General features: G+C 42.1%; 1 protein-coding gene across 1 annotated transcript in view; it reads left to right on the plus strand.

Annotated features, from left to right (window-relative positions):
• The window catches only part of NPAS3 (neuronal PAS domain protein 3), an 861,155-nt gene that overhangs the window by 813,126 nt on the left and 25,400 nt on the right, over positions 1-22,629 (plus strand). Inside the window, exon 7 of the mRNA XM_047864546.1 lies at positions 18,011-18,204. Within this exon, the coding sequence (XP_047720502.1) occupies positions 18,011-18,204 (194 nt within the window). The remainder of the gene's footprint in view (positions 1-18,010; positions 18,205-22,629) is intronic.

The following is a 22,629-nucleotide window of genomic DNA, read 5'->3' on the forward strand; positions in this document are numbered from 1 at the left end:
AAATGTTAAGTGTGTTTTCTTCATGGCCATAATGAGCCAAACCCAAGGGATATTTTCTGTAGTTGCAACAAGGTGGTCTTATCATTATATGTTTTCTAAAGGCAATTTCATATTGAAAGGTCTTTGAAGCAGAAGGGAGACATGGTTTTAGGCTGCTCAGGTGGATCAAAATTAGAATTGAGAGCAGCAGGAGATAGAAGGTGGTCTGTGAAAAAGAACACTAACCTTGGAGGAACATCACAACTACATTTTACTGTATAATCCTAAACAAACACTTCCTCTCCCTTAACCTCCAATTCCTTATTTATAAAGTGGATAGGCTAATACGTGCTCAACCTACCTTAGAGACCTTTATAAGGATCAAAAGAAAGAAAGTTCGGGACTTTGTAAGCTCTCATGTAGTAGGATGAATAGAGAGCGTTCAAGCAGTCAGTCATCGGTTGAGTACCTCCCATAGTCTGTGTCCTGTGGAGTATACTGAGGAAGAAAAAGACATTCTGTGCCTCTAAGGAGAAAGACAGGCAGAGACAAGACAGAATGATCCCATGTAGTACATGCTTAGTGCTGCCTGGGTGTAGAAACAATAGTAGGAATTTAGAGGGAAGAAGACAGCTTTGGGCCAGAAAGGCCAAAGAAAAGGAAAAGGGATTTGGCATAGATCCTCAAGAATGGATGTTATTTGCACTGATGGAGGTGGACAGGGAAGGAATTCGTGGCCTAAGATGGGGTGTGAGCAAAGGTATCGAGAAGGTAAACACAAGACAGATTCAGGAGATGGTGTGGAAAGCCTTTGGGGTGTAAGGAGGGAAGTTGTGAAAGGTCAGGTTGTAGAAGTTGGGACTCACTTGTCACAAGAACTTTCATGAAAGCTAAGGGATCTGAATTTTATTCCAGAATCAATCTAGGTTCTTCAAGAGTAAGGATAATAATACTTCATACCTACATGGTGCTGTATGTTTTCAAGGTATTTTTAAAAGCACTGCCCCATTTGTTTCCTTCAGCAATTCTGGAAGATAGGGATGGCAAGGCTGATCATGCCCATTTGACACATGGGAAATGGAGACTCAGGGAGGTCATGTGGTTGCTCCAAATTCCACAGCAAGTACATGAGGGGGTCAGTATAAAGACACCGTGAAGAAGATGAATCTGGCAGCAAAATGCAGGGTGAAACCGCGTGGGTAAAAATAGAAGACAACAGTTAGAACGTTGCCCACCAAGTCGTCCAGATGTAAGATGTCAATAGCCTATAATAGTGAAATAGCACTCAGAATGAATGTAACATCAGTAGTAAGAGCTATGGTAAAGAAAGAATGCCCAAGCCTGATGATTGGCTACAAGAGTAAGAGGCAGAGGATCAAAGACGAGCCCGGGAGAAGTGATGCACTCAGTAATCTCAACTTTAACCTCTGATGAAATGGAAGGGTTACCAAACAATAAAGGGATGTCCAAGGTTCAAGCCTGAGTAACTAGCTGAACACTAACCAGCCTTATGCCCACATTGGTTCTTTATCCTCACCCAGGCTGGCTGCCCGCCATTGTTCCTTTTATCCACCTTCCTATGTAGCCCCGGTCACACTCTCATTAGTACAGAGAGGTGGACTGTGAGCTCCTTAGTAATTGTGAGAGCCCCAGTGACCTTCACAGAGAAGTGCCTGGTAACAACAGTGAAACATTCATCTGTTTAATGAATACATGAGCGAGTGAGTGAGTGAGTGAATGAATGAATGAATGAATGCCATCACAGTTTTCTTCCAAAGCCTCAGGTCTAGTCATCAAATCTTTTCTTGAAAAGTCTTCAGTTGTTCCCACGTGTCTACAAAATCAAGTCATAATTCCTTTGTGTGGCATTCATAGCCTCCCCCCATCTAGCCAGCCTCTCCTACCCCAGCATTTCCCCACCTACTCTGGGGTCTGTCTGCACTTCTCTCCATTCCCAAACACAAACAGCAGTTTTGTACTTCTGTGCTTCTCTTGATAATAGTTCTTCTACCTAAACGCCCATCGAATCCTACTCATCCACAGAAATTCTGCTCGAATGCTGCCTCCTCCCTGAGCACCTTTATACCATGCCTCATCAGGACAGCCCTCCTCTCACCTCCCCTGCACCTGGCATTTACAGACCTCCTTTAGAGCTTGGCTCACACATTCGTCTCCCTGAGAAGTGTCCCCCACAGTGCCTGGCGAAAGCGTGGCACCTGGTAAGGAATCACATGAAGGAATAGAAAAATAGCAAAAAGAGGTGCTCTGGGAAGAAGACCAACTTCATTTTCTTGTCCCTCATAAAATTTGCCACTTTGCTACAATCTCGGTGAAAAATAAAATTCATTTCAACAGTATGCATTTATGCAAAGAAAATGCCTTCCTTTGGCTGTGAAGATGCAGTGGATTTAATTTCCAGATTTTTCTTATTCCTTACTCAGCAGAAAAGCCCACTCCAACAAAAGGAAGAAAGTGACATATTTTGGATTGACAGATGTCAAGGGACACTACCGTCTAATTTCCTTATTGATTAATTTGAAGGTAATTTCCTGGTAACCCAGGCTTCCAAAAATGTATTTTAAGTGGCATGTTGGTAAAAGAAAATTAATTTCTCTGCGTTAAACTTGCCAGCTTTTGAATTAATTGCATGAGCATAACAATCAATTAATAAATGTTAAGCAAACAAGGGAAAATCGGTCAATTAAAAATGACAAAATTGATTCCAAGGGTAGATAAACCAGAAGACTGTCATAATGCTCACTTCTAAGTTTGGATATCCTGCCTCTGTACTATCTACCTCCCACTTTCCAACAGCATTCAAAGTGCTGAAGCTTTATTATAATTTCTTATAAATAAATTACCACCTAAGCCTTCTTCGCTGCTTTAGAGGGATTAAGGAAATCAAACATAAACAGCAGTCCTCCACTAGCTACTGGGAGAAGGTCATTGCTTTGGGAAACTGTGCCACCCAGGGTACTCTGCAGAAGTATTTTTGAAAGGGAAGCCTCTTGCAAAGTGGGCCAGCGATCTCTAAATGTTTGCCAATACTCCATCAGGAAGAACTGCTGTATTCTGCCTTTCTTTCTCCTGGCCATAAACTCAGATGTCTTCCAGAGACCGGGTGAAGCGAGGAGGGGCAGGGCCCAGGGAAAGTGCTTGCCTCCTTAGAACATTCAAATTGAACCTTCTTCAACACAGCACTACCTGTACTCATAATTGGGGCTGAACGTGGCCTGGATGCATGGATGTGTTCTCCTGGCCTGGATTTTGGAATTTGCTCCCCACACTTGGAAAGGTAGATGTTTGGGAGATGATGTGTAACGAAAGTATACGAAGAACAGAATTTGTTGTGTGAAATTATCTGCAGGCTACATAGGCTTTATGACTGGGCTGTGTTATATTGCTGCTCACCTGGCCTCCCGTGCTTGTCTTTAGTCCTACTCAGTATGTGTTTTATCAGAAAATACCCCCATTGTCCTCTCAGACATGGACTGAAAAAAGTCAGGCATTGGAGCATGCACCCCACTAATTTCTCCATTTTGCCAAAGGCACTTTTCGTAACAGCTATGTATAAAATTGCTACAACTATGAATATTTTAGCAAATAGAAGATCTCTGAATAAAGCGTGAAGAAAAGACACTAAAGAAATGTATCTAGGGATGCCTGAGTGGCTCAGTTGGTTTCAGCTCAGGTCATGATCTCATGCCCGCCCTCCAGCCCCAGGCTGTCAGCGCAGAGCCTCCTTGGGATTCTCTCTCTCTGCCCCCCCCCCTCACATGCTGTCTCTCGCTCGCTCTCTCAAATAATTAAACTTCAAAAAAGAAGTGTATTTAAACTTCTACAGCCTACCAAATCTTCACTTGAATGTCACCAATCTGTCTTAATAGAAGCAAAACCAAAACCAAAATCCATCCCTCAAAACATTTTGGTGTCCACCAGCCCTCTCCATCTTACTAAGTGGCACCATCCGCCATCCTGAGACTATGGCCAAAAGCTTAGGTGTGTCCTTGGAGACCACTCCTTACCTCAGACCCCACATTGAATCCATTACCAAATTCTGTCATTTCTGCCTTCAGAGGGTATCCACAACCCATCCACTCCCTGCCATTCCCTTCTGAGCTACCGTCACCTCCCCGACCTGGACCACTGCAGAGGCCTCCTCCTTGGCCTTCCTGCTTTCACTCAGGGCCCCAGAGCAGCCATTTGCAGCAGCCAGAAACATCGATCCAACCTCAGCACTCCCGCTGTGTCCATCCTTTTCATCACTGTATCCCAGAGCCTAGAACAGTGCCTGGCAATAGAGTCATCCCAGTGATACTTGCTGAATGAATGAAGTCATGTAGTTCGGACAGTCTCCACAGAATGCTGCAGGGGAATTTGTCTGTTTGAGAAGTGCACAATCTGACCAGGGAAAAGCCAGCAAAGAGGAAGACACCTGTGCCAGAATCCAGGCAATCCACACACCTGCCATTCCATCGCTCACCCTGTTCCTCCCTTCAGGAGTGTTCTGGTAAAGGAGATGCTGTGGGTGAGTGGGTAAGTTGGCCCATACTGGCTAAAGCCTCTCCTGTGCGGTTTATGTCTGCCTAGACCAAAGTAAAAATAAAAAAAGTCAAGTGCTGATTCTAGTTGTTTCAAACAGTCGCATACTTACTTGGCAGTCATGAGAGCACAAGTCCCTCCAATAATCAAAAGAATCATTACTTGTTTTGCTAAAATCCCAAGGAAATAGCACAAGATGTGATATTTCAGCACTAATGAGGTTGTGCCTGAAGAAGTGTGATTTTAATTGTGATAGATTTAGAGAATCCATTGCAACACGGCAGGAGAACAGCACGCTCTTCCCAGTTCCAGGGAAAGGGCATTAATATCCCATGTTTTTGTTTTATTTAGTCTTAGCTGGCTGTGTGGAGAATCACCTAAGGTGATGGCAGAGCTACTAGGGACTACATCAAATAGAACCCTATAAAGAAACTTTATTTTCTCCTCCCACACGATGAACAGAGACTGCACAACAGAGGAATGTTTGTCTTGAGTTGCCTTACAAGCTGCCAGATTGATTTGCTTTGCCACTGACGGTTCTGATCCTGACACAACCTTTCTACCACCTTCTATCCTTCAAAGGTTGAAAGTCACCACTTTAGTACAATGGCTCCCTGCGCCTTTGCACCGGCAGATGGAGGAAAGGAGTTTCTGCAGAATTTTCCTTCATTCCAAAGACTGATCTGGGTTGGGTGTGAAAGCTCCTGGCGGAAGTCTGCATATGAGCAGTGTTGCTGATTACTTCATTAGAACCCTGTGCGCTTCGAGAGCCATATGCTTTCAAGTTTCTTTAAATGGTATTAGGGAAAAATATCCTCAAGGCATTATTTTTAAAGGGGACTTCAAACGTTCCCTGAGAAAAAAAAAGTATAGCACGTTTGAACTCCAGGGGGTTGCAGGAGAAATCTTACTTAGCAAGACTGAAAATGGAGCCCTCTCTTCAGTTTCAGGGGGAAGTAAGCATTGGTCACAATCAGAGATAAATGTGAAATGTGGATGGAGAAAGATGCAGAAAATCTCCAAATTCTCGAATCCTTACCATAAAATAGCAGAGGAGAAGAGGACTCGAAGAAGGAAATTTTCTTAAAAAATAGTTTTCGCCCTTCTATTCAATAGAATAAAGAGAATTAGAGACTCTCCCCGTGTCTTGCAGAGTGCAAAAGGCTGCGTGTTCTTCCCATTTCCTTCCACATAGGAAACACTTCTAAATAATCCCCCCTTCCTGTGTTACATGTATTCAAACATATTTTAAGACCTGGGAAGCAAGGCTACAGGTAGGGGTAAAGCTATTCATTTCGAGCTTCCCTGCAAAGGGTCTGCTCCAGAGGTCAAATCAAAGAGAGGCTTCACGTTTAAACCCTCCTTTTCTAAATAGATCCCAACCTGATCTCATTTAATGCATTGGTATCTGGTTTCTTAGGCATTATAGTTGCAGTATTACATATCAAAAGGACTCTTGAGAAATTCCCTCGAATTGATAATTCTAATTTCTTATGTATAACTACTCTATATTCACTCAGAGGACAGCTGCATTGTATGCTAAACCATGAATCGTAGAAATTGGTCCCTTTGTACGGAGGTTTGTATTAAATCGAGATGCTCTCTTTTTTTTTCCCCCTGTTTGTTCCCACACTTGAGTTCCTGGTGTCAGTTTGTATTTGGCTTCTTGAGCATATTAAAGTTTTTCTAGTGCTTATGATGTTCTTGCCAAGAGCATACTTGCAGCAATCTGCACTAGAACAGTCTTTGTGCCAATTACTTCAAAAAGTATTCTTTAAAATAAAAAGAGGGAGGGGGATTTTTTTTTTTTAGGGAACTTTCAGGTTATAGTGTGATGGTTTCAATTTTAATTTTTTAGTCCGTCTTCCTGAAATGATGGCTTAGAGGCTCTGAAATGTGCATCTCTGGGTTGTTGGGTTTTTTTTTCCCCCCTCTCTCTCTTTTTTAAAAGCCTTTCTACAAAATGGAAGTCCTGATAAGGATATAGGAATAGCAGGGGAGTCGGTAGTGTGGAGGGAACTGCTGTCGTTGCTGACACCACACCCTCATCGACTTAAACAGCTTTGGAAAAGAAACTGCTAGAAGCTTGTTAAAGAGTTTCCAAATGTGTGTCTGTAAATGACTCTCTCTAATCATGGCTGAATAAACCAAACGCAGCAAATGAGCTGGTGACAGGCACAAAAGTCACATGAGTGTTTCGAATCGCATATGCTGAGTGGATAATAACCCATGTCAGGGCCATGGGGTCTTTTGAAGGTTAAAATCCTAAATTTGATAGAGTCATTTATACAGAGAGAGATAAACACAGTTGAGGAAACAAAAGAGGAAAATGGAAGGGAATACATCCACCGAAATGCACTGTTAAATAGGAGGAGAGGCGTTGGGCAGGAGATTAGGGGAACGTGCTGTTCCTCCTGTGTCTGCCACTAACTGGCTTTGTGTCTTTGGCCAAGACGGTCACCTCACTGGCCTCAGTCTCCACACCTGTGACATGGGAGGGCTGCACAAGGCAGCAGCCTGCAAGGTCCCCCACGTCCAGCGTGCGGTCTCTCTGGGATGCTGAGCACAAAGAGGTTTTGGCACAAGCACAGATTCATTCACTGCATAAAGAGAGACATTTTGAGAGGCATGTCATTACTAGAAATTACTCTCATGAAGGATGAAATTTAGGATTCATTAAGCAGCCTTAGAAAATAGTAGCCGTAGAGTTTAGAGGACAGGTAAAGAAAATGATCTTTGCTAACCAATGTTCAACACATAACATCCAGGCCTCCCAAAGAATAGAAACCAAGATAATAGAGACAGAGAGTTATAATGTAGGGCTGTGAGGATGGGGCCAGGCTCCATGTTTAAAGATACTGGATTTAAGAGACCCAATGCTAAGAACGGCTCTCAGAGGCCACGTAGTTAGGCCCAGTCAGTTTCAGTGAGGAAATCGACCTAGAGAAAGGAGGTCCTTGCACACAGACACAGAACTGCGTGTTGCCTGAATGTACCAGGAAAACTGAGGAATCGTGGCCTCACTGTGTGTGGTTTCTTGCACATATGTGGGTCGAAAGTGTCTAACTTCAGAGAATGGGCTTTGTCCTTGCATTGCTTTAAGAGTCCCACATACCTACTGTGGCATCCTGGGAAGTGGTCATTTTAGGTTTGATCTTTAAGGAGTTTTATGTCTGAGTTTGGGGAATATTGGGGTTTTAGTTCTTCTCAAAAATATTCACGACCCATGTGTTTGCTTTAAAATTATTTATCAGAAATGTAATTATTAACGCTTGTGCACTGCCCCCGTAAGGAAATGGCTGCCGCAAAAATATATCAGCTCTCGAGGCGGCCACCTTGGCCTTCCACGAAGGCCAATCTACCTATCTACATGGATAATTATAATTCTGCATCCTTGGAAACTGAGGTAGAGAGGGGTAGCTATTTTTTCTACAGATTTTCCTTTGTATCCAAAATAGAATCACTTCTCCTCCGGTAGACATTCAGATTGGGTGGAGGGGATAGAATAAGCCTGGCTTAATGTTTTCTCAGGACGGCAGAGAGCTCTCTGGAACTGCTGTCTTCATGCAGAGAAGCACTCGGTCTATGGTACACAGCTGTCTTTGGACATTTGTTGTAATTTAGAGTGTCTATGTATAAATTCTGCCAGCAGACTCCAGAGAAACAAAGGCTAAGGAGACTAACTTAGAACAAGACTAGTTGTTCGACTCAAGAAATTTAAGTAAAGTGCACATTCAACAAAAGTGTTGAGCAAAAATTATAAAGAGAAAACATCTGATTTATATCTTTCCCTGTAAGAGCTCATGGGTTCTAAATAAAATGTATAATATGGTATAGTATTAGGGATGGATGGGGGTAGATAGGAGTAAGGGAGCCAGTTTCTATTCGTTATTGGATATGGTACTAGTTCTGGGTCTTTTTTTTTTTTTTTTTTTTTTACGTTGTTGGAAAATAAAATTTCAGTCTGTTACACTGAGAACTGCCTCTCCACCTTGAAGATAGTGGCACTAAGCCACAAGGGTCCTCTCAGGTCCATGAGGGGTGATACCCCTTCTCCACATCAAGTGATAAAGGAATAAAAAAAAAAAGTTGCCCTCTACAGAGGTACAATGGTCCTTTGTCCTTCTGTAGGAGACTTTAATAAAGTAACTGAATCAAACAAAATTTGATCAGATGTGTATGGTTCAGCCTTCTTGCTTGGCCTCTTAACAATTTATCGAGGTGTTTCTACCCATGGTCCTGTTTTATTAAATGATATTTGAAGTGTTCCACTCTCTGAGAAAATGTGGTTTATGTCTTTGGCATACATTTACATAATCTTGTTAAGGAAATCTCTCCAGCTTAAACTATCCCAATAAAAAATCTTATCTCTGGTAGAAGAAAGACTATTTTCTCCAAAGGGAGCAAGAAACAAATATGGAGTCCAGACACATTTTGAGAAACTAAGGCTGTAATTGTAGTTATATTTTTATGTTATGTGTTTGAAGTTTGTTAAAGGAGATGGATGAGAAGTAATTGTTATGTTTGGAGGATACAGACATGTAAGAAAAGAATGTTGGAGCTAATGGTTTTTAAATATGGGTTTTAAAAATAATTTTTTATTTGTTCCCTTAGAAAATATTTCTACAGTAAAAAAAAAAAAAAAAAAAAACAGAGGGTGATAAATTACCAGCAATCCCTCAGCTCCCCACCAGAGCCATCAAATTAAGGGTTAACCTCCCAGGATTGCCCTGAATTAATCAGGAGCTAAGCCAGGGGCAGGCTGGGCTAGGGGAAGGGGGAGGGGATTGACAGAGCTCGACCTCCCCCAAGAGGCTCACAGCTCAACAGTGAAGCCCACTGTGGCGTGGCCACTGAGAGAACGCAGACCTTTATACAAATAAAGAAGCCTTGACAGGGCTCCCCAGGCTGCTCCTTCAGGCAGCCCTGGGCACAGAAAACACATCCTGATCCCACATCAGCCCAGGGTTCCTGCCTAGCATGCACCGATCCTCCATTTTCAAAGAACCCAGACAAGGAGTTGTGTTCTATAGATTAGGGGTTTCTCTTGTTTCCAGTCCAGATTTAACCATAAATATATGTTTGTCTTCACTTATTTAAGAGGCAGTCTGTGATCAGCCTCTAGGTCATCTTCATTAAGATCTCTGGATTGATTTTGCTCTTTAGATAAAGAGGATGCTGCAGGTAGATGGCCCTTGTGGGGATGGCTTGCAGTGCTTGGTGAATGCAGATTCCCAGGTTCCTCCCTCGATTTAAAGAATCCAAAGGGTTTTATTTGGGGGGGGGGGGGCGGGTAGGGGGCAGGACTGGGAATCCATCTGATTAATAAGCTCTCCAGGTCATTCTTGTGTATGTAAAAACCACTAACCCTAGAGGGTTTTGTTTTGTTTTTAACATAAATTCCTGATATCAGCATTGGGTGTTTGTATGAGTTGACTTTATCTATAACAGGAGGCATGCATGCTTGTGCAGGTGTCTTTTCCTTCAGGGTTTTAGTATCTCCGGGAGAGTAGAGAAATTAGCCCCCACTTCCTCCCTTCCTCTGCTTTTTATGGTCAGAAATGCCCTTACCTTTCAGGTCTGTCTGCTTCCTGAACCCACCTTCACGGAGTCTTTTTAGTACTCAGAGTAAGCATCTGACCGGCTGTGCTCCAATTACATCCGTCCTGCCCCTCACCTCGTTTCTATTCAAACCAAACTGAGTCCCTGAGATTAAGTCACTTGCTCATGAGCTCAATGAGTCCCTTGCTCATTGTAGCCCTTTTATCCAAGGAATGGCTTCTGCCAAGATTCCTCTTTCTTAACTTTGGCCAGTATGCTTCCCAGATACCCAGGCTCACCTCCGCTCTTCTCTACTGCCAGAGCTTCCCTTAAGTTGAGCCCATCTGAGACCCTCCCTAGTTGTCGCTGGTCCTCTAGCCTTAAATGCTGAATCCTGTATTGAAGATCCCTGATCTTAGAGAAGTTCTCAGGGACAGATTCCCAGGAAGCTTCCCGCCACCGTGTGGTTCCTGAGCTGATGGCCATCTTTGGACCTGCTTGATGAGGACCGTTGCAGGACCACCTCTCCTGCTGCATCCCCCTCGGGGCCCTGGAGGTCTCCATTTTCACCCATTCCCTGAACACCTCATTTTCCTCTGAATCTCACCTCCCCCAAATCTCACCTCTGCCTTGAGAAGTCACCTTTTCCCTCTTCTGTCTTTTCTTATCCCCAGTTGCTCAGGTCCCACTGTGAATTAGGACAACACAGAACTAGTCTCTAGAAATATAAATGAGATCCAAGAAAGGGAAGAGAAAGGCATTCTAGTGTTCTCCTGTGCTCACAGGGTCCAATGGCACCTCCTTCAGTTATGAGCCCTCTTGTCTGTAGGGCTTGCCTCTACAGACAAGTACTTGGCCTCTGCTAAACTTTTTTGTTTTGGTTTGGTTTGGTGTTCTCAGGACTTGTGCAAAGACCTAGGTGGTAGGAGTCAGACAGGGACAGAGAGACCTGTTCAGGCTTATTCTCCAACCTATGAATATGGTCTAAATCTGGGAAACCCATTCCCTAAAAATTTGCCTCAAGTAATTTACATGGGGTTGATATCGTCATGCTGGTTTAGATTAAGTTGTTATGCTGTGGGCTACATGTTTAGGCTCAGAAGACCTGGCTAAGCCCTTATCTTTCAGCAGGTTGGGGGCCACCTCAAAGCCCCCATCTCTTAAAAATAATTAGCTGACTTTCCCACCTGAGCTACTGATTTGATGATCTGTATGCTGAACCAGGCTTCTACAAGGGAATAAAAGAGAAAAGACCAGAGTGCCAGAAGGAAGCTTAATTTTTAAGGTAAATTTGGATTCCCTTAAAGGACAAGTGAAAAATCTCTGAAGATACTCTAAACCCAGGGAATCCATAGTTTTCTCACGCCTGCAGCTTTTTTTGTTCCTATTTGCCTAGCCCTATTCTGTACTTTACATTATATGTGGAAAATAATGCACATAATACTTAGCATTTCCTTTTGATAAAGAAAACGTTTCATATTACTAGTACTGAAATTTATTCCTAAAAGAATGGAGAATAGCTTCCAGATGTATTTTTCTGTCACGGACTTTCTTTCCTAAAGTATTGACAGAGGGGAGGTTTTATCAAGGTCTTTGTGATGGGCTTGTTTATAATGAGAACATATTAGTGGAGCACATCTAAGTGTTTATCACTAACAGATGACTGAAAGGAGCATATGGCAGGAAGAGAAATATATATTTGTCCAAGAAACGTGGCTTGTTAACACTCCCACACTCGTCCTAAACTCTGTGGACATGTACATACAGCATTGTGCACATCCGCTGGGTATATCAGAAGAAAAATAAAAGTCAAGCAATGATTCCTTCAATATGGGACTGTCAGATAATGCTAATTTGGACATTTTTATCAAAGATGGGAGGATTTCAACTCAAAAGGGCTGCACATTCTGCTTCACTGTGGCTGGCATCTGGGCAACGCTGTGTAAGAGGTTTAGGAAAATACAGGCTTTAGCATTTTTGTACAGCTCTTTATGATAAAACAAGAACAATGAAAGAAAGCATGAGGATTGAGCTCTTCTATAAAATTGAGCTCGGGGGCAAAGAATCCCTTCGTTCAGAAATCTCTTCTGAAGAGTGTCTGTAGATTAGATTTAAGACCAGACGAAGATGAACCTTTAGAACACAGAGGCAATTTTTACCTGGCATTGGCCAAAACCAAAGCATTGTTTCAATTCAGATATGACCCATAGAACCCTATTGATTAATTCTTGAAGGAAACTCTGCATTTATTAACTTGCAGCCGTACTCTGAAGCTTCTGTCTTCACCATGGAGTTGTAGCAGAGTGGGGGAGTGGGGAAAGATAGTGATACAGCACAGTAAAGGCCACTCTATGGAGCATTAGGTCATAGAATTCTCTAGAACTTAGCAAGAACCCTAAGTATCATCACCTGATTCTTATCTTCCATTTTTTTATCTGAAGAATGCTACCCTGGACAATCTAGTTTACTTGCCAAAATTACCAGACCAGAACTACATCAAATGTTCTATTTTCCAGTTGGATGTTATTTCTATACCACGATATGCCTTCCATTTTACCATAGCTATGCTATTTTTATAGTTTCATCTTCTTGACATCGTATTAGTATTTATGCTTGTATATTTGTATTTAAAATCGTTTCCTATTTACCTACTTAACTTTACAAGGAAGCCATGCTTCTATCGGATGTTACCACTGGGATCTGTACACAATATGGGATCTGTACACAATCTTGGCATTTATGCCAGAATGGATTTGTCGATGGAGAAAAGGGATAATTAGAGTTTTCAGAAATTTTCACTTTTTTTTTAACGAAAGTAATCTTGAAGGAACAAGAGAACGTCAATTTAGAGAAAAACAGAAGTTTCAAATACTCAGAGTGGGGGCTGGAGGAATGCCTAAGCCATTCTCTCATCTCTCTGTATTTTCTTCATTGGTGATTCCATTGAACTTGGTTTCAAATATCACAGAGGAGTGGGGAGGGAGACCACCTTCCAAAAACGATTCCTTCAACTATCATCTCTTATGTTTCCAACCCCTTTTTCTAGCTCTCCCCAGGACACCTTGTCCAGGACCTCTCCAAGCTGCTCAAATACAAAATGTCCACAGAGAAATCTTTCTTGTCCCTCTGTCAGCAATTCTTCCACTCCCAATTACCATTTAGTCTATCTCATCATCATCCTATGAAACAGGAACAAAACAGGTGCTTCTCCCCAGGTCCCATTGTTGCTCATTTCCACTCCTTGTACCTGCCATTTTGGCCCATCTCGGTCTCTTCTCCTGCGCACACCAACTGAAACACTCCTGGAGCCCTGGGCTCCCTGATAGGTTCCCTTTAATATTATTTGTTCTAGCCCTTTTCTCCATCTGGAAACCTCTTTCACCATTCTATGATCATATCTTACACATCAACAATTTATTATAATGCCAGTTTCACATAACCTTCCTGATTCATTTTTCCAAAAGCATTTCCTACCTACCTACCCTGACCTCTCCAAGCTCCTATTCTATATCTTTCTTATGGTGCATACTTGTTACTTAACCAAAATTGTATTTGTGAGTATTTACACTGCGTATCAGGCACATATGTAGGCACTTTATATTCCTTTTCCCTTAATCCTTTCAGCAGCCCTATCAGACCTGGGAAGGCCCCCAGAGATCTATAGTCAACTGGTCTTGGGTGCAGTTTAGACATAAGGATTTTTAAGTACTCCCTGGGTACTCCAATTTTAGCATGGTTGAGAACCACTGGTTTAACTCCAAACCCATTAGCCAGATATTCTCCAAAAGCAGGTATCACCTTTGAAGCTTTAAAAAACAAGCAAATGCTAGACCCCAGCCCAGTCCAACCCAATTAGAATATCTAAGTGACAGAGCCTGGGAACCCATGTGTTAACAAAGCCTCATAGGGTATTTTGTCACATAACCAGGATGGAGAACCACTTTCTTTATCAGACACTGTATCATCTCCCAGTAGTACAATATTACAAGTAATTATACATGTCTCCTCCCACTGTGTAATTTGTAAACTCTTTGAGGACAAGTTTACCTCTGATTCACTGTGGTCTTCTCCCTGGTACCTAGTAAGGTCCCTTGCACAGAGTATGTTTGAGAAACTAAAGCACCAATATTATACCCCTTGATGAAGAAAACAAAGATGCCTTATTAAGAAAATAAAGACACCTTTATACAATACTTATTCTCTTTGTATAAGCTTTTTAATCTCTATTACACTGGCCTGGAAAATCAATTAAGTCATTTCAATTCTCTGGACATCATAGTCACATGGCCATACAGTGCCAGAGTAGGATTTGAACCCCAGCCCTTCTGACAATACTCTTTACACTACATGCCAGGTCTTCAAAGCATCTACAAAGTGAAAATTGAACTCTCTTTGTGTTTGGATATGTGCTGTCAGACATGTTTTTAAAATTTGAACATAGCTGTCACATGGGGAAAAAAAACTATCTGCATTATGAAGTCGATTTGGAAAAATGCATTAATTTAAACCCAAAAACCAAGTGTGGATCTAAATAGATACTCCTTTCTTCTCACCAATCTCAACCTCCCTTACCACCAGCGGTACCTACATATAGACAAACATATCCTCTGATTGTTCTTTGACATTTCCTGACTGTTTAATTACTACATTCATTATTTCATTACTTTCTCTTTTTTTTAAACTTTTTTTTTAATGTTTATTTATTTTTGAAGGAGAGACAGAGCATGAAAGGGGGAAGGGCAGAGAGAGAAGGAGACAGAATCCGAAGCAGGCTCCAGACTCTGAGCCATCAGCACAGAGCCCGATATAGGGCTTGAACTCATGAGTCACAAGATCATGACCTGAGCCAAAGTAGGACATTTAACTGAGCCACCCAGGTGCCCCTATTTTCTCTTCACCTTAGTTTTTACTACTTCTCAAAGACTTTTCAAATAACCAGAGCTTCTGGTTAGAAATGAAAACTTTTTTGTTTTTAATTTTTTAATGTTTATTTATTTTTGAGAAAGAGAGAGAGAGACACACACAGTGTCAGTGGGGGGCGGGGGGAAGAAGACATAGAATCTGAAGCAGGCTCCAGGCTCTGAGCTGTCAGCACAGAGCCTGAGGCAGGACTTGAACTCACAAACCATGAGATCATGACCTGAACCGAAGTTGGAGGCTTAACTGACTGAGCTACCCAGGCGCCCCAAATGAAATCTTTTTAAAGGTTCATATACAGTTTACTTGAAGTAGTGAGTTGGCATCTGGTATTAACTTGTAACATTTCGTTCAATATGAATATGAACACAGAAATCATACAGGCATAACAAAGTTGAAATGACACTCCAACAAGACCTAAAAACCTGAATTCCAGGCTTTTGCAATTTCTGAGTTAGGTGAATCTGGGTAGGAAATGAACTTTCTAGAAACCTCTTTTCCACTAAAGCCAAAAAGAAAAAGAAAAAAGAAAAGGAGAAGGACCTAAGATAGACTCTCCCAAAATTTCTTTCAAACATGAAGTTTTATGATCCCTTAAAATAAGAAGAATTCATTTATTAGACTTTTGGTCAAGATTAAATTAGTAATCAGGCCTCACCCTTATGATTCAGCTGATATTTTAAAAAGCAAACAGAATCATAATGAAATTTGGGCACTTCTTTGCAATTTAGAAAGTGTTCACCTCCCTTATCACCTTTCACTTTCATAACCTAACTGCAGAATATGATTATCCCCATTTTACAGAAAAGAAAATCGAGATGCAGAGAGGTTGAGTGACTCGTCCTGGGTAACAAAATCAGAAAATGGCAAGTCTAGACCCCTATTGGACCCAACTGTGGACCCAATTCAACCCCTCGATGGCCACAGGCAAAGCTGGAGATGGGGGGGGGGGGCGGTGCACAGGTAAATCTGACATACAGACAGCTCCCCAGTGTAGCCTCTCTGCCTTCTCAAAATGCTTTCTAGCCCAGAAGCCCATAAATTGCTTTGGAATAGAATACCAAGTGGGGATTTATTTATCATATCATTTCTGAGTGCGTATTTTCTTGAGCATTTATAGATCTGTTTTCCCAAGAAGCTGAGAGTTCCTGATAAAACAAGACAGATAATGATAAATGAGCATCTACGTAAGCCTAGCTGGGAGGAGGACCAGGGCCTGTTAACACCCCTCCTGTGAAGTTAATCCCATTTCTTTTAGCTATTTCTTTATTAGTTAATGAGGTCTTACAAAAATGTGTGTCTGTGATGGTGTTTTAGCATCCATGCCTCTAGGAACATTTTCAAATATTCATAAAGTAGCTCGTCTGACCAAAGCTTAAAGCAAAGGTGCATTAAGTATGAATTTAGTCAACTTCAAATGTGGGTGGTCAAAAAGCTGCTCCTGAAATACCCTAAATAATCCTCCTCGTTGGTGTTTCCAGATCTGCAGCTCTGGGTGCAAATGTAAAGGGAATAGGGAAAGAGGTATTCTTTAGGACACCAGGACTCCGAAGAGCAGCCCCATAAGCTTTGATCCTGCCTCTTGACTGACAGCAGTGTGGCTTGCTTTTGGAAAACTGAATAACTTGAGGGAAACAAAAACAAAATGAAAAAGGAATTACCAATCAAGCCCCTGTGAAGGAGAGCAGGCATTAGATCCTACTGTTCCTGGGAGGCCAGAGATCTACTTCCCACTTCAGTTCCTTATGGCCAAGAGGGAGGCCAACAATCTCAAAAGATAGTGTGATGATGGTCAATGATGCATTCTTGGAGAGGCAAACCAAAGGGAGAACTTGGTTAGCTACTAAACCGACCTCCCTGGTACAGTGAATCACAGTGATTACATCTACAACCTAGTTTTGGAGGCCTGCCCACACTGTAGCACCATCCTAGGAACACAGAGTACACACACACACACACACACACACACACACACACGCGCGTGCACACGCCTCCAACACCCTCCTCCCCCCACCACCCCACACAACTTCCAACGAAATACACAAATCCTTTATACTTTCCATACTTTTATGATTTCTGTTTCCTCAAAACATCGCTTAAAGAAGTTGACATTATGGCTGTCCTTCTATGTGTAGTTAATAAGCAAAGCAACTTTTAAAAGGACGTCTGTAAAAATACCGTTTAAAATGTGTGACAAAGACGAACCACTTTAATTTGGTTCTAGATGGCTTGGACTATCTAGGGTATACTTTGGCTAAGAAACCGAAAATGACAGCCCAACATTCTCCCTCCTGTGTCTGCACAAGTAACCAAACAAGCCACCAAAATGGTGCAAATTTCCTGATCCTGCTTTAGAACGAGCTCAAGGAACAAATGATAGGCCAAAGTCCTCTGATCTCCAACCCCATAGAGCACTAAATCACAGCATTACTGGTAACTCAGTGATTTCTAACATGGAATATCTATGCTCTAAAAGGCCCATTCATGTCATGGTCACTAAGACTTGCTCGTTGGAGGCTTTGGCCTTTTTGCAATATCAAACCCCACCCCCAGCAAAGGAAAGCTATGAGCCATACTTCTGAAAGGAGATGGCCATTGTAATCCACTGAGTACAGATCTGCAGACAGACAAACATCATCCATTAACAAGTGCTGATAATGCAAACATTTCTTTTTGCAGCTCATTGCTCAACTTTCTGGTCATTTTAACTGGTTATACGCTTCCTCTAAATGTAAAGAGAGAGAGATAGAGAGAGAGGAGGAGGAGGAGAAGAAGAATAAAGGGAAAGAAAAAGTCCTGAAAATAGAATTGCACAATAATAATGCCGCACTGAGAAAAGCTCAGCATATAATATTATTTCTCTTTTGTCCCTGCCTTGAGGACATCAAGGGCACTTTGACAGCCATTATGATTACAGAAGATACAAGCTAATGTTGGTTGTTCCAGATGTAATTTTGCATTTCTTGCAAGAAATACTGTCACATCCCAGATGTAAATTTGACTGTGTCGTGTACTTAATGTTCTATTACAGGTGATTCACATAACAGGCCGGCTACGACTGAGGGTGTCACTATCCCACGGGAGGACCGTTCCCAGCCAAATCATGGGTCTTGTGGTTGTGGCTCATGCCCTGCCTCCCCCTACGATCAATGAAGTCAGAATTGACTGCCATATGTTCGTCACTCGAGTAAATATGGACCTCAATATCATTTACTGTGAAAATAGGTACTTTGTTTTTGTTTTCATTTCCTCTGTTGTGTGTCACACATTGGTGAAGGTTGGTGTTTTCAGCAGTCTGAAGGATTTTACTCTCCCAGTGAGGCTCATTATAAATCCTGATCTTATTTTTAATGGCTGCTTGGACTGACACCAAACATGCTTTTTATTTAAAATTTACATTGCTGTCCTGATTTACATTAGGGACAACAATGGAATGAATTGGGACACCCAGACAGCCATATGCTATAATTAAGACCCATTTTGGCCAAGAACCCAAGGAGAGAGCAGGGCTGAGACGTTTGGCAGAATTATGCAGTGAAAGTTATCTCCTGATGTCTCAGCCAGACCCACTTCCTGACTACTGTAAGAGCCCAGCCTCACGATGGACAGTGTTCATACAGGCATTCAGCACACTGTCTTACTGCCTGCCTGACTGCTATGACACATTACTATCTGGGGGGGCTTCAACAACAGGCACTTATTTCTCACAGTTCTGGAGACTGGGAAGCCCAAGACCAAGGTACAAGCTGGGGCTGCTGGGTGGCTCAGTCGGTTGAGCATCCGACTCTTGATTTCAGTTCAGGTCATGATCCCAGGGTCGTGGGTCCCCACATTGGGCTCCTCACTGAGCATGGAGCCTGCTTAAGATTCTCTCTCTCCCTTGGCTCCTCTCCCCTGCTCCAGCCACACTCTCTTCCAGGAAAAAAAAAAAAAAAGTTCTTTTTTTTTTAAAAGGTACAAGCTAATTAGGTTCCAGGTGAGAGCCCACTTCCTGGTTTGTAGGTAGCTGACGTCTTGCTTCATCTTCACAAAGGACAGAGAGCACTCTGATCCCTTCCTCTTCTTAGGAGGACATTAATCCCATCATGGGGGCTCTATCCCCATGACCTCGTCTAAACCCAATTACCTCCCAAAGGCCCCACCATCTCATACTATCACATTGGGTAAAAAGGCTTCAATATATATATTCGGTGGTAGGAGGGACACATTCAGGCCACAACACGTGTAGAGGAAAAAACGAGAATTTGAGGCCCACAGAGGAAAAAGGGTGAAAATTTTTCAAAACTATTAAATAAAACATTGTAATCCTGAGGATTTTGTTTTTATAAATTAAAAAAAAAAAAAAAGACTCATCGTATAAATGATTTGGCAGTCCTTCCTTACCACTGAGCTGGGATAAAAGGACTTTTTAGCCTCTGGTTGAAAAGTTCACTTTTTCCATTAAGCGCAAAGCAAGGGACAAGGAAATGGGACAGTGCCCCCTCAGACCTTTCACCTAGAAGTCACAAGCCCATCATGAGACTGATTTGAGGAAGAGAGAATCACGGGGCCCAGGGAGAAAAGTGAAGAGGAACCCCGCATGTATCAGCCATGAGAAGGAAGCTTTAGTGATACCATCCATCTGCTGGTGCCACCGGGGGAGTTACTGAGGCCATTTTGAGAGGGTGCTTTTGTCGCACAGACTATTGTCAGGCATAAAGGCAGTGTATGTCCACTGAGCCCTGTTAGTGCTTTCAGAGGGAAAATAAGAGCAGAATGGTCAAGCGGCTTGCATAATAGACCTCTCCAGGGCCTCGCCAAGAGGAAGACAGACGGCACCTGCATTCAGTTCCACTGGGAAGCACTGAAGATGTGGAGACCAAGTTAGATATGCCTACCATTTCTGGTCAGGATTTGATTCAGAGGAAAGAATTCACGGGGGGAAAAAGACACCCACCTGAGCTATTAGTGTTCGCTGGGTTAGAAGATACCATGAACCCGTCACTACTATTTAATGAGTAACTCTAACTCTGTTTTTCAAGCTTTGTTGGCATTTATTAACATTTTTATCATTGTGACTGCATACTTGGCTATGTGAAGGGTCTTCCGGAATGGCCAAAGACTATCAGGAAAGACGGTTAGCCAAAATGATCAGCTAAGGTTCGCAAGTAATAATGAAGGTAGTTAATGTTTATTGAACACTAACTCCACACTCGGCAATGTGCAAAGCTCGTTGGGTACACCATCTCATTTAAGCTTCAGGGCACTTCTGGAAGATGGATGTTGCCACTGTCTTCATCAACCTCAGGCAGTTTCAGTTTAGAGAGAAAGGTCAAATGGTATGCCCAACGTCACAATTTGAACCCAAAGGTGGCAGATTTAAAAAAATAAAAAAAGGAGAAAGAAGGAAAAAGAAAAAAAACACAGACATTTAGCTCCATGTAGGCCTTCCTGTATCCCTTGTCACTTTTTTTTTTTTTTTTTTTACAGAAGTCAGGCTGAGTGGTAAGGAATCAATCAGACTAACCACTGAAGGGGACCTTTCATATCTACGCATCCATTACAGAACACGATTATAGCCCACAAAGCTGTTTATTCTGATTAAAAACATAGAATGCTGGAGATGGGGATCCAAGCCAGGGAGGCGGATACTAAGTCCGATGACCTATGGCTTTGCCTCTTTGAAAACATATGTCGGATCCCTTGATTTAGATTTACTACCACCACCCTCTCCAAAAAACAGAGCCTCATCTTATTTACCTGCTCCCGGTGATTGCCCTATCCCAAAGCCCTCGTTTAATTTTCATTCCTGTGATCACAGATTGATTAATTCTGCTTCATGGACCCGAGTGCCTTATGGTACCACTCCAGTAATTGAGATCATTTTCTGTGACCCACTTTAAGCTTTCTTTCTTTCCTTTAAAAAAAAAAAAAAGAAAAGAAAAGAAAAAAAAAAACTATTTTCCACAACCCCTTATTAGCCAATACAATATAGTATTACTTCCCAACTGAAAATGATACAAGTTATTTTAAAAAGACCTGTGTTAAAGGTAATTGCTTATCTGAGGAAAAGGCCTACCCTGTATTCCAGGCACTGTGCTGTGTTCATTTCATTTCGTTCGTTCATCCCCTCCCCAACCACTTCAGTTGTTTTTACAGATAAGGAAACTGAGGCTCACAGTACCAAGGGCCATTAGGATTCTAATCCTGATATAGGTCATCAGACTGGTCTGGGGCTTTCTACATGTGTATTAAGAGGTCTCTGAACACTGAGCTGGTCACGTTCGCCACGGTAAAGGGCTCTGGTTCTGAAGGATTTCATTCAAATAAACAGTAAACTAGAGAATGTCTTCCCGAAAGTATGACTGGCTTTTTGCTTGGAGGGGGGGGGGGGGAGGGTTATTGTTTAATTAGGGAATCGCTAACTAGAAACTCAAGCCCTGTGCCCTCCCTCTCTGATGCTTGTTTGGTTTCAGTGCCGATTTTTCCCTCTGCAAACCATTCTTCTCCTCTGCATTCCTTAGCGCAGCCGCAGGCAAAGCCAACATCTAATGTTTTCAGGGAGCTGGCAAATTTCAGAAACGCCAATGAGGGCCTTTTAATGACATCTTTGTTCACTCATTTGCAGGAAGGGGGTGTAAACTGTGCTTGGAAAGCAGCTAATGGTTTTAGGAAAACACCAACTACTCTGTTTTGTACCAGAAAACCATGGGGTTCTGAAAAAAACATTCTTTATATTGCCCCGCTTAGTCTCACCTTACCAAGAATTCTTGTTTGGCCAGAAATATTATTTAATGTTTAATATTAGACACTGAGAAGTTCACTCACTGGTAGCGTATTTTAATCATATTCCACATTATGCTGTTTTTGTTTTGTTCCTTCTGTCCCCGCCCTCGGGGTCAGACTGAACTCTCCAACAGTGATCTCATAGGTTTCTTAAATATGTCATTTCTAAAGCCTCCCTTCCTATTTGGATACATTGTAAGCCATAAACCAGAAAAAGCACAGGGACAGTGAAGAACATACATTAAACAAAAGATAGATTCTGTTTTGGACTGACCAAAACCAGCCTGTACCCGGACAGGGAGGAGGATAATAAACATTTTGACGTCTTTGTGTAAATCAGGCAGATTCCTCCAACATGTTTTCCAATTTCTGTTCCATTTTTCTGTGCTCCCGCCCGAGGACATTGACGTCTGGACAATCAATGACACAGGCTTACACACACGTACTGTCGAGCACAAGCCTGGAAGAGCTGCTGAAATGGTTTAAAAGTTTCTGTGTGGAATCCACCACAAAGTACCAGTTAAAAGGGCCAGGAGTGAAAGCAGAGCTCCCAAATGACTAAGACTAAAAAAGATAATACCCCCAGGCATCTGTATGTCTCAGCATTTAAATTATATCCCTTGAATGCCAATTTGGACTTTGTGCCAAGAAGCAGCTGAAGCCCTTTTTCATGGAAATACCCAATAGAAGACCAATCTGTTTAAATGAAAGGTGTCTCTAATCATTCCGTATAAACATAACATGTTTTTATTTTATTATGTAACCTTGAATTATCTTGGCTTCTAATAAGGATCTTGTATTGTTACTGATTCTCAATAATTTCACGGAATTATGTTGTCTAAATGTGTATTCTGATGCCAAAAAAAAAAAAAAAGAAAGAAAAAC

This window comes from Prionailurus viverrinus, chromosome B3 (assembly GCF_022837055.1).
Source record: "Prionailurus viverrinus isolate Anna chromosome B3, UM_Priviv_1.0, whole genome shotgun sequence".
Lineage (NCBI taxonomy): Eukaryota > Metazoa > Chordata > Mammalia > Carnivora > Felidae > Prionailurus > Prionailurus viverrinus.